The 12,656-nt window shown below is 38.3% G+C and overlaps 1 protein-coding gene across 1 annotated transcript in view; it reads right to left on the bottom strand.

The window, feature by feature from the left end:
• Positions 1-12,656, bottom strand: part of RSF1 (remodeling and spacing factor 1) — a 59,956-nt gene that overhangs the window by 17,328 nt on the left and 29,972 nt on the right. The window contains exons 5-9 of the mRNA XM_083855860.1: positions 10,821-10,978; positions 5,324-7,056; positions 2,773-2,970; positions 1,473-1,577; positions 87-166 (exon numbers count right to left, since the gene is read on the bottom strand). Of these exons, the coding sequence (XP_083711986.1) occupies positions 87-166; positions 1,473-1,577; positions 2,773-2,970; positions 5,324-7,056; positions 10,821-10,978 (2,274 nt within the window). The remainder of the gene's footprint in view (positions 1-86; positions 167-1,472; positions 1,578-2,772; positions 2,971-5,323; positions 7,057-10,820; positions 10,979-12,656) is intronic.

The following is a 12,656-nucleotide window of genomic DNA, read 5'->3' as shown; positions in this document are numbered from 1 at the left end:
CTCCCCAGTCCCCAGTTATTTTAATGTTTGTTCAATTATTACCACCCCTGCACAGTACTGCTGTGAAAGCATCAAAACAACAGTACCTGCGTTCTGCACGCTCCTTCTTTTTCAAGACAACATCCAGATCTTGTAATTGTTCCTCTAATTTCTCACAGAGTAATTTCTAAAGGAAGGAAACACAATATTATTTTATTTCATAACCAGCTATTTTCACATTGAACTAACATTCAGACTCTTCATTCACTCAGTCTGTATCTGGAAGAAGCCTTGCTACACTGGAGGCTCCTCTTCAATGAACAAGGCTAATAAAGCCTGTCTTTGCTGGATGAGACTTCGAACAATCTGGTCTAGTGGAAGGTGTCCCTACCCATGGCAAAGGAGGTTGGAACTAGATGAGTTAAGTGGACACTGCAGCAAAAAGCAGAGATAGATTTTCTTAGCAAATACTCAAGGAGCTGTGTGCAAAAATTACTTTTAATGGACAAATTGTGCCTTAGTCCTTGTTAATGCCCTCATTATACTATTTCCAAGGATGCTCTTCACCCTTTTACACGTGTCATTTTTCATACTAAAGAGTACTTTAACAGCAACAGAACAAGGATATGCCATAACTACAGGTGTAAAAAAAACATTCTTACATATTCAAAATCATCACTACTTAAAAACGCTTCTGAGAAGACAACTAAAAATCAACACCAAATAGAGTCATTTTACATTGTGTCCAGTGTCACTTAGCTTACTGACAGGCAACAGCCCTTTTGGTACAGAATTTCTCTAAAACCAAGGAAGGGGGTTGGGATCAGGAAGATTATTCTGAAAATCTGTACAAATGGTTTCCCGTTAATTTAACAAGAGCAGTCTCACACACTTTCTGCTTATCCTCCCAAGTACCAACCCCGCTTTTAACCTTGGAGTAAGGGTTCATACTTGTCTATTACTTGGCTAGAACAACCCTGGCTTTCCCAGCAAATTATACCCTGAGATTCATCAGTAACAGCAGTAACAGCATCAGTAACCAGATTCTGAGCAAATGTCTCTGAAGAGGGAATAGCACTTCAGAAACAGCTGCTTGCTCTGGCCATTGATCCATCTCTTGTTCCCTCCTGTTCTGCCTCCTTCATGACAATTTAAATGTTTCTTTTGGGAAAAATTAATACACAATATCTTTAATACTATACTAGTCTTGTGATTTAATCAGAGATGGGATATAATCAGTGTGACTGGAGATTCTCATCTAAAAATCAGCAACACACAGTCACTCATCACTAGCAGAACAAAGAGAGGGAAAGCCACATCACAAACTCAGTTTTACTAATGGAGAGGAGGGAAGATCAGCAGTCCTACCATTCATCCCAGTCTACTTGCTAACAGACAAAAAAGATTATAGAAAGGACTTGTTAAAGTCCCAGCCAATCTCCACAACCACAAGGAAAGCTGTGAAGAAGAGTGAGGTCACAAAGGAAGCATACGTGCTGGCAAGGAGGGCAGAACCACTCTCCATCAGGGATGATCATCAGCGGAGGGCGAAGGCAGGCTGTGTGGTAGCCGCTGTCGCAAGAGTCACACAGCAAAATCTGTGCAAACAAAACATGTCATCAGTATCTTTTGGCATTCTCATGTAACAAACTCCAGAACTATTTCCCCAGCCAACATAGAAGTGTTTGGACTGTGCCAAAATAACAACAAAAAAGCCCTGTACCACTTACTCTGTACCACATTTCCAGGGCCAAGGTAGGTTTTTATGGAAAAGTTTATTCATCACAGTTTTCCATGCTAACACCACATTTTCTCTTACTGTATCTTCTCACTACTTAGTGCTACTGGACTATGTAGACTATATGCCCTTAGTGTAGAATCTGGTAATGCTTTCCAGATCCTAGACTAAGTAGAAAACTCCATCTGAACAAGATGTGGTATTACCTGTTTTCTCTGTGGTCTCTTATGCAGGAAACCTGGCCTTTTTCCTCAGTCAGGATAATTTTATTGCCCGTGTAGCAGGAACAAAGTCTTGCGTGCTTGTAGGACATCCACAACTAGCAACTACTAAAAGTTCATACTTAGTTGGGTAAAACCTGAGATATCCCTTTCCATAAAACTTGAGAACAAAACTGGCATAAGCTGTGTGTATATCTACTGGAATATTTATCTCTTACATCTTAAAGGTCAAACTTTCTCTCAGCTATGCCAGAATACCTGTCAAACACCAAGAGTGAGCTTTTTTCCTGGATTCATATCAGGACTGCACATTTTGCCAGATAAACAGAAGAATTCATTATGGTATCTACCACAAATAAATGAGAACCACGAGAAATAGCAAAGTCTTGTGCTGTCTGGGATTTCACTGTGCTCAGTCCTCAGGGTGAGATGCAGCTACAGCCAATGAAGATGACTATTCAGCTATGTGGCAATGTCATTGATGCCTTGGAAAATAGACATCACACTGCTAGAGATCTTTTTAATGTTGCTAGTTCCTCTGTATTCATTGCAACTGTGGGCACAACCTCAAAGCCTCACCCAGACTAATTCTCAATGGGCTAAGGTGCGTTACACCTTGTAGAAGATGGCATTTTTGTTTTGGCAAATAGGAAAAATAACTTCCTTCCCTCCTTTTTACAGATAACTCATCTACTCCTGAGTTTACCACCTAAAACCTACAAGATACTCTCCTACATATGGCCACCCTGAAGGATCATGTGCCTTCAGACACCATCAAAGCTAATCCACCAAATCTGACACAACAATCCACAGAAGCTTTCCCCAAAAACCTACCAGCTCAGGATGATTGGGAAGGCCACACTTCTTGCAGGGCTCATCATCATCAGCAGGTGGAGCTTCTTCCTCCTCCTCTTCCTCCTCTTCTTCCTCCTCCTCAGAGTTTTTTTCACTCTCAGAGTCCTCAGTCTCTTCATTGCTTGAGTATTTCCACCTGCCACGTGTCCGCGTACCCGTCCACCGAACTTTGCTTCTCTATGAGACACCATTTCAAAGAAAAAAACACAGAAGAAGCCCATAGAGTTTCTTCCCAGATCTTAAAAATTATTTGTCTCCAGAATGAAGTGATTCATTTCAGTCAGAACAGCTGCAGTAAATCTACAGCAGAGCATTTCAATGAATGTATTGTCTTTCTAGAATCCTTAAAATGCAACCATATAAAGGGAAAAAATTGCATCTACGTGCAGAAAGAAATTTTTGAATGTATTTAAAAGTAGGAAGACAAATTTTTCCACTCAGCCCCATTTTTTCTATTTTGACAAGGCCAACTTTATAGTGAACATGGCAAATTCCACAACCCAAAGAGAACCTTTTTTTCTCCCACCTGACTCCCAAAGAGTTCATGCCTTTTTTTATTATTTTATTTTAAGAAATGTGTTTGTTTCTGAAATAAGATCACTGCACCTTTCAAGTGTATAACTTCTATCCAGGTCTTCTTTCATATTTTTCTTTCTTTTATACCTTTTCATTATTTTTCTTCAGTGAAACATGATTCAGTTGGTGCTTCTTTTTGCTAATCAAAGGGGCATCTACCCCTTTCTATCATATACCATGTTACAAATGAAAATATTTTGAATATATTACCATATTTTGAATGAAAATCAGATTTCAATTAAAATTCAGAAGACTTCTGAATTATTTAAACTACTTTCTGCAACTAAGATATTTTCAATTTAAAACAATATGTCAAAAAGAAAAAACTTTTATTCCCATTGACTGACTTGTTTCTCACACCTGCCATTCTCTCTCAACTTATTACTCCCTCCCCACAGACACTGAAAACGGAAAGTAACTTTTCCAGCTTTTTCAACTCAAAACATTTTTTGAATTTTGACTAAATGATTCACAGACCTAAATAAGCTGAATAAACTAAAATTCACAAAGTAATTTATTTTTCCTGCATGATGGACTCATACCAAAGCTGCATTTATCATATTGGTAAAATTTTGTTTCAGGTTCTTAACATCAGTTTCTACTCGTTTAGAGATTTTACTGTTCCCTAAGCTTTAGCAGCAAAGGTACTTCAAATCCATGATAGTCTAAGTTTAGCTACGGATTCATCATACAGCAGCAAAATTTCAAATCAGGTTTTCATAAGACCCATCTTTAAAAAGAAAAGGAAACTCAAGATATAAAATAAGCTATTAAAGACACTAGTATTCTTCATCCTGTTTAAATGACAGAAGCTCAACAGCCTCAAACTTCTTCCTCTATCATAATTATTTTAAAATCTCTCTGGAAAAGTAAATATCTTTAGATCTCTTGATCTTTCACAAACAGAGATCAAGTAAAACAGTTATAACACTGGTAGCAACAGTACTTCAAAATTCTAATAACTTTTAGGACTTACAGTAACTCTTAATTTCACACATTTTCTTTTTTAATTAAAATCTTTAAATGAAAAATTTGTTTTTCATTTCTCCATGCATGTGACAGAATTTTTCACTATAGATGTTACCATTCACTGAAAAATCAACTGTTTGTTCATTTTAAGGTTATCCAATATAGCAGTATGTGAAAGGAACTTGCAAGTGAGTGAATGCTTCAGGAAAACTACATCAGTCAAAAATATGTTGCAGTGGAAAATTAATAGGATTTTACAAGTTGATATAAATAAGTGCACTTAAAGATATAAACTCATTACTCCTCTTTTGTTTTGTGCTGCATATCCAGAAAAAACAGAAGATAAATTAATAAAGAGTTATTTATAACATACAAATGTATATTTAACTTTTTTTGATATATTTACCTCATGTACTTTTAAAGATCTATTTTGCATAAACAGAAGTTAATATGAACCCCCCCTTCCCACATTAAAATGTATATCACATGTGAGAAAAGCTAAATTATATTGTGAATTCACTACAATACCTTTAGCTTCACTTAGAAACAGAAGTCATAGTATTTTTATTCTTCCCCATTTGTTGGTTCCTTTTTAGCTTATGATCATTCTGACCAACCATACACCAAGTATCCATCTAGTAAAACCACAGGGGGTACAAGTCTCTATTCAGCCACACAACCAGACAGACTCACATTTGATCATGCCATTTTTAGAAGAATCCACTCAGATTGATTTGGTCTACTTAGGCTGGTTTAAGTGACATATTTTATAAACTGTCGAAGCTTATAAAAAGTCAAGGTATATTATCACTCTCCTAGGAGGTGTTTTTAAATTGGTTGAGTCCACTAACTGAACTGCAAAGCTAGTTCCTTGCAAAAGCTGACCAAAGGAACATAATTCTCAGTATTCCTACGTAAGAGTACATTCTCCTTATAGATAAGATGGGGGGTTTTCTTTACTCCCAAGTAATAAAACTGTATTTACCTTGTTAACTTTAGAATTTGTCTCCTTCTCATGTTTTTTTGCATCTTCTTTTCGCTCTGGTTTTTGTGCTGCTGCAGGTTTCTCCTCTTCCTCTTCAGGTCGCTTCTTCTCAGGCTTCTGATCTCGAGTCTCCACAACTTTCGGAGTGGGCTTGGATATTCTTGGTGACCGCCTCAACGTGCGGCCAGTGCTGACCTCTTCTGGCGGTGTTTCTGTCTTCCTCTTCCGACTAGAGATCCTGATTGTTAATTTAATTCCTTCTTTTTGTCTTTCAGAAGTTATTTCTTTATTCTCTGTTGAACAGGTTTCTTCTTCAGAAACTAGCTTATACTTAAATTTGCTTTTAGGTACTGGAGTTTCCTTTTTAGTCTCTGAGGAATCCTCTGGATTAGATGCATGAGCATCATCTAATCTATCTGGCTCTGTTTTGGCAGCTTCTGGCCCTTCCTCTTGTTTTTCAGGGCTGGATTTTTCTTCTGGTTTGCTCTCCTCAGGCAGAGCCACTTCTTTACTGTCAGAGTCCTCCTTTTCTGAAACAGGTTTCTCTACTGTAACAGGTGAAGTGGATGCAGGAGGTATGTCAGCAACTTTTGGAGAGTCGTTTTTGTCCTCAGGCTCATCTTTACTTTTCAAAGTCTCTTCATCAGCCAGTGCAAGTGCAGGCAGTTCTGCAGGAGCAGATGCATTTGGAGACATCTCCAGCTTCTCTGAACATTCTTTGGGTGGTGGCAGGCTGTCGTTTTTGAGATCAGTGGCTTGTTTCTCTTCAGCTGTTTTGGCACAGTCTTCAGAGTTTGAAGACTCTTCTGCTATCGTCTCAGTAGTTGTGCTGTCAAGGGACTCTTTTTCCACAGGACTAGATTCCTCCTTTGAAGGCACTTTCTGATTAGAAACCTCAGAGACCACATCCCCGATCTCTTTTAGCACTGTTACTGCATTTTTCTCAATCTCACATGTTTTCATAATTGTACTAACAGAATTTAGGGAGTCTGATACTTTTTCCCCACTTTTTCCATTCTTCTCTTTTAACGAGGTGCTGTCTTCCACAGTAATAGCAGAGTGTTCTGACTTATTATTTTGTATGACGCTCGGGGTTATTTTTTCACAGCTAACCTCTCCATTTACTAGCACTTTCCCATCAGGACACAGAGCAGTAATGGTAGGGACTCTCTTAAAAGCTTCTTCTTCTGGTTTCCCTTCTTCCTTCAAGACATCCTTTGTTGGAGTAACACATTTACACAAGGGCCCTTTTATTGGACTGTCATAGTCATCTGTCAGTTTGATCTCTCGCTTTTTAAGTGGTATTTTTGCCTGTTGGTCATTTTTAAGTTTTTCACTTTCTTCCACAGATTTCTCCACAATTTCTTGTGGAGTTTTGACATTAACACAAAATTCTAACCTCTCTGGCTCATGAGCTGCTATTTTGTCCATACAGCTTTTTACTTCTTTTAGGTCTTTGGGTTCTGTTTTATTTTCCTTCACTTCTACTTTAACAGGCTTGACGTTTTCCTTAAAGGAGTCACTTTCTTCCTTGACAGTTTGCTTTTCTTCATTGTGTTCTGAAGGTTTCTCTAATTTCACTATTACTGGCAATTTTATAATTTCTTTTTCTTCCACTTTCTCAATTTTAGGTGCATTTTCGTCTTCTTTGACCACAGGAGGAGGAAGGCTTTCTGATTCCACTGACTGTTCCTCTAACTCCTCTTTTTCTTCTTTGATTTTCAATTGATTTTCTGTTGACAGAGAAAAACAGTTATGAAACCAAGGGATCTACAGGATTACAAAGAACTTCATCAGAACAAAGGCATACCTGAAAAACCCAACAGCCCAAGCCACACACAAAGGGCTCTTCTCTCACTGAATTAGTAGAAATCTGGCTTGTATAACACTGTCATTAAGTGGGCTGACAATTTTTAGCTATAGAACCACTGCTCAGTCTAGTTATATACAAAGATAAACCTAAATTTCAGAAGCCAGCAGCAGAACTCTAGATTTATGCTTCTTTCAACACACATCTCAGTCCCTTCTTCAGTATTACCACAATACATCCAGAGAATACATAAAATCTAGGCAGAGGCATGAAATCTCACTTGAGTTTCTGGACTATTTCAGAAAACAGAACATGGTGTAAGATTCCATGGCCTTCAAGAGAAATTCCTCAGAGAAATGAGTCCCCTGTTTGTACACGTTTTTATTTCAATATATACTTAACTATTGTATTTCAACAGTTCAGAGAAAAGACATTCAGCATTACGGCTTACAGAGAAATTCATCCAGGTTCTCCAGGCAAAGACTACATCTCCTACACGCAGACAATATTGTACGTTCACTTCATCTGCTGTTTTTAAAGCAAGCAATGAATAGTAGCATATCCCAGCAAACCTGCAGAGCTTTAAGAATGAGCTTATTCCACTTTGCTAACTCAGATCATTAGGGCTTGAAGTACATTTCCAGCATTTAGAATAAACCATACAGCGACTTTGTCTCTATGCACTTCAGTTTCTTATTTATTTTTACCACAGCCTCTTGATACTTCAAGTTTGCTTATTTTACCAACCATTTTGTGTCAGCCAGAAATAGAACTAATTAGAAAAAGCAAATACAATAGCACTGTATATACCAGAACAGCAGCTCCTGCCACCTGGATGATGCTTTTGCAAGTGTGGCACAACTACAAACAAAAAGATGTTTTGGGGGGGAAAAAAGCCCCTATTTTTACTTCTACCTTATGTCTCTCCAACTGAACTAGTGTAGTTTTTTTTGTGTGATGAGAGTTTCCAAAAGTGGTTAAAAATATACAGGGGAAAGGACATGACAGCTAATAATTACATCAAAGAAATCAAGCATTTTAGAAAAGAACAGTGAGGAGGAATTCACAGATCTTGTATTTTCAAATACAAGGCATGTATCCATATAAATCTCAGTATCAGTACAGTAAAGATGCATCTCTTAAGGCTCCAGAAGTGCTAAGGTGCTTCGGAGGGGCACATTTTGAAGGCTCGAGGCTGGTTTTTCCCCTTCACAGAAGTGATCCCCACTCAAGAGCCCCTATAAGTGCCTCTGCAAAGTGAGAGTAACTGTAACAGTGAGAATTAGGTATTTTCTCTGTGTCCATATTCTTCTACTTTCCCTTTATTTCTGTCTGTATAATCTTAGTTAAGACATTTCTTCCCATCACCTACTGCTTTACCAAACTTCATCAAGGAGCACCAGAATCCCAAAACCTATCCATACCAAAAATTAGCAGATGTTCTATAATTTTACTCCCTGAACTACTGATAAACATTTCACATATACACAAAATGACTCAGTCAATGTACAGGCTCTCCTAACACTGCTAGAGTCAATCAGTGAGGCCAGTAAGCATGTAAGCACTGGGTTAGGTTTCCATGTATTATTACATGCATTTCCATGTACTAATTTAATGATATGTGGAAAATGGCCAGAGCTAGCAAGTGTCAGGTCTTCCAGCATGTTTTCCCTACATCTTAGCAAAGCTTCCAGTGCCATCCCTGGACTACAAGGAGGAAACAGTACAGTTTCTCAACTAAAGGCTCTAAGGAATGTTCTGTGACCCACTGACAGCACTCAAATCACTACAAATGTAAATAATTTCATTCGTCGTTACACACACTGGACATGGACCTGTAGGAGTGAGGCCATGAAGATGCTCAGAGGGCTGGAGCACTTCTGCTATGGAGACAGGCCAAGAGACAAATTGTTCAGCCTGAAGAAGGACCTGGAAAAACCTTATTGCATCTCCCAGCACTTAAAGAGGTCTTACAAGACTTTTAACAAGGGCATGGAGTGACAGGACAAAGGGTAAGGGCTTTAAACTTAGAGAAGGGAGGTTTAGATTAGACATTACAAAAAAATTCTTCACCGTGAGGATGGTAAGGCACAGGTTGCCCAGCGAAGCTGTGGGCGCTCCATCCCTGGAAGTGTTCAAGGTCAGGCTGGATGGGGCTCTGCACTAACTGTTCCAGTAGAAGATGCCTCTGCTCATTGCAGGAAGGTTGGACTAGATGGCCTTTAAAGGTCTCTTCCAACCCAAACTATTCTATAATTCTGCAACTAGTGCCTAGAGGTGATTTTACACCAATACATAACCTAACGCAAGTACTGAGCCAGGTGAATGTGCCACAGGATTTGGGGAATTATCTACAGTATAGATGTAGATATGTCTTCAAATGGCCACTCCTTAATTCAAAGTAAAGCAAAATCATAGCTGAAGAAGAGGTCTCAATCCAATGATTTAAGTTGGCTTGACTGAGACAAAAGCACAATGAGTACATGGAATTAATTCTGCAGTGTTGGTAACTAGGCAGGTCTTGGCACTTACATGCAGAGGTAGATACTGGAAATGCCTTAGACTGAAAGACAGTTCTGCTGGGCTTTGTCACAATTTACTGCCATTTCTCCAGTTATCTCTTAGTACTTCTGCAACAACTCCAATTTTACCTAAATGTTTATTTATTTCTTCTGTTCTGCGGTGCTTGTTGCAAAGAAGGAGAATAGAATAGTAATTCCTTCTCTCTGACACTCAAAACCAAGACAAACCTTGGCTAATTCCACATATCCTATTAACTTCAACAGATTTGTAGAAACACCTACTAACACACTGGAATACCTAAATGTTATTTCTGATTGTAAAAATATTTTCCTGTATTTTAACAAAATAATAAGACCACGTAGTAAAACTGGGGTAAAATTACTTGTGAAAACAAGCTTCCAGTTTTTCATGACCTAAAAGAAGACCAGATGCTTAAAAAGTCAAATACTTCTGATACTTAGCAAAAACAGTGCACAAACCAACAAGTCAGGCAAGTTACTAAACACATGCAATGACATGATAATAAGGAAAGAAAAAGGTTCTTGGCTTTGATCTTGGAGATCTTTTCCAACCTAAATAATTCTGTGATTTTAATAACAACAATATAGTGGAGGCAGATAAGGACAACCTCACTTCTACAATGCTTTAGCGTTTTAAGTTGTTTTAACTTAAGCTCATGTCTTCTTGAAATATTGTGCCAACTGTGAAACATTTAAGAAAATAATCTATACTTTTCTAACCTATATTCTAACTCAAAAGCAAGAATAAACACCACACCCAACACTGTCTTGATTTCAATCATGGCATTGCACAAGCAGAGTTTTTTCTTTTTCAAATTTTAATGTTGCTAAAACAGAAGAAGTTTGGCAGTGGTTCAATGCCCCACAAAAACATACAATAATGAGCATTTACAATATTATACAAAATGTACAGAAAAAAAAGTTACTGAGAACGTTTTTTACAAAGCTCTCTTCCTATAAATAAATGTTTGAGATTAAATATGTACTGAAAAACCTCCAAATATATTCAGAATTTCAAAGTACTTAATATTTACTTGATTTACTTTAAAAAAGTCCTAATCTAACACAGAAACCTTCTGTGAAGCTGAAATTCTAACATTGCCACAGCAAAACACTTAAAGGTTGAGAAAAGAAGGCATAAAACCTTGTGTAGCTGCCTCTTCACCCTTTTTGGTGTCTTCATCTTCTATGCTGGGACTTTCACGTGATGAATTCTCCTGCTGAGAATTGTTGTTTTTCAACAGAGCAGGATCAATTTGTGCTTTCAAGAGCTCAAGGGTCTCAGCAAGCTCGTTGCGGTTTCTAGAAGAGAAAAACACACTGTCTGATAAGCCACTTACTTACCCCAAAGGGATTCAAAAAGAATAAACAAACATTATCTGCTTAAATTAATTACCCTGAAAACCTCATAGAGTTATATAGTGAAAACACAAGCACAGTGATATATGCTTGTCCCACCAGTGACTGCACCTCTGCTGTCAGAAACCTTTCAATTTATCCATACCAAAATAAAATTATGCCTTTGGAAGGACCTTATCTACTTATTTATCTTAATTCCTGCTGGGTCTGGATCCAAGCTGCTACTATTATTCTGTTATTTATTATCCTCTCATTAGCCATCACTGATTATTCTTTGCTATTTCTTTTTGTCTCTCAGCAGAGAACAGCTCTCTGCTCACGCACCAAAGCAACCATATCATTTGAGTGAAATTTGCAAAAGCAAACAGCAAATTAGGTTAGATACTTTTTGCAAGTACTTATTCTAAGCACAAGCAACAAACAACACCAGGTTGTCCATCAGCTCATGACAGGAAAAAATATTGGTGCATATCTGTATGAGTGTGAATCTCAGTGCACTGTAACTCCTTATTTAAACTGCACATCCAACTATTAAAAAAACCTCTTAATTTATAAAGGATTTGAGCCAGGACTGAACAGTCATTGCTTTCTTAATGGACTATAATAATAAGGCTCTCACATCTGTTTTTCCAAGTCAATGTTCAGCAATTTGTCTTCCCCAGGTTTACGGAAAGAAAGGAAGCCTGCAACAATCCCAGTATGTGGAGTCTCATAGGTTTTAAAACCACTTCAGATTTCTTAATGCATTACTGTGGTTTTCTGCTGTGAGTGTGGAGTGTAAGAACCTTCCTAGCAGAAGCCTAGTTTCTTCTTCCTTTGGCAATGAATTTTTGGAGTCTACAATGCATGGAAGAGATGGATGATGCATGGCTCAGCTCTTGATCTGTTTGTTTGGATACATTTACTTTATTTCCCCACAACAGCTGTCTACATGTAATTCGTAGTAATGATTATCATTTTATGGCTCGTTGATGGTGGTTTAAACACTTCTGTATGACTCCCTCGGTTATTGAGGTCATGGCAGTGTAAAAAACCTGCAGACAAGGTTGTAAGGCATCTTTAAACACCATCCAGTTCCAGCTTCCCTGCTATGGGCAGGGATATCTTCTCCAACACCAAGTTGCCCAAAAGCCAATCAAATCTGGCCTTGAACACTTACTGGAATGAGGCAGCCACAGCTTCTCTGAGCAACCTGTGCTGCTGCCTCATCACTCTCACAGAATTTCTCCATATCAAATCTAAATCTGCCCTCTGTCAGTTTGAAGCCATTCTCCCTTGACCTGCCACTACGTGCCTCTGTAACAAATCTCTCTCCCCTTTTGGCACTAGAAAGGGCTCTGAGTTCTCCCCAGATTCTTTTCTTCTCCTGGCTGGACAATCCCAAGTCTCTCAGTCTGCCTTCATAGGAGAGGTGCTCCAGACCTCTGAGCATCTCCTTGGCCTCCTCTGAATTCCTTCCAACAGGAAGGAATTTCCTCAAGAACAAATCTGTCCACTTGTAGCTTTCCTAACAAAGCTGAAGTTAAAGAAGCAAGAGTGTTCTATTTTCTAAGGCATTTAGCTGGCCAGTAAGCAATATGGAGCCATCATCCTCAAGACAGGCTTCTCTTGCTATCCTTTC

This window comes from Zosterops lateralis (assembly GCF_965231275.1).
Source record: "Zosterops lateralis genome assembly, chromosome: 2".
Taxonomy (NCBI): domain Eukaryota; kingdom Metazoa; phylum Chordata; class Aves; order Passeriformes; family Zosteropidae; genus Zosterops; species Zosterops lateralis.
The sequence above is the reverse complement of the archived record's forward strand: the minus strand, read 5'-3'. Positions and strand labels throughout refer to the sequence as shown.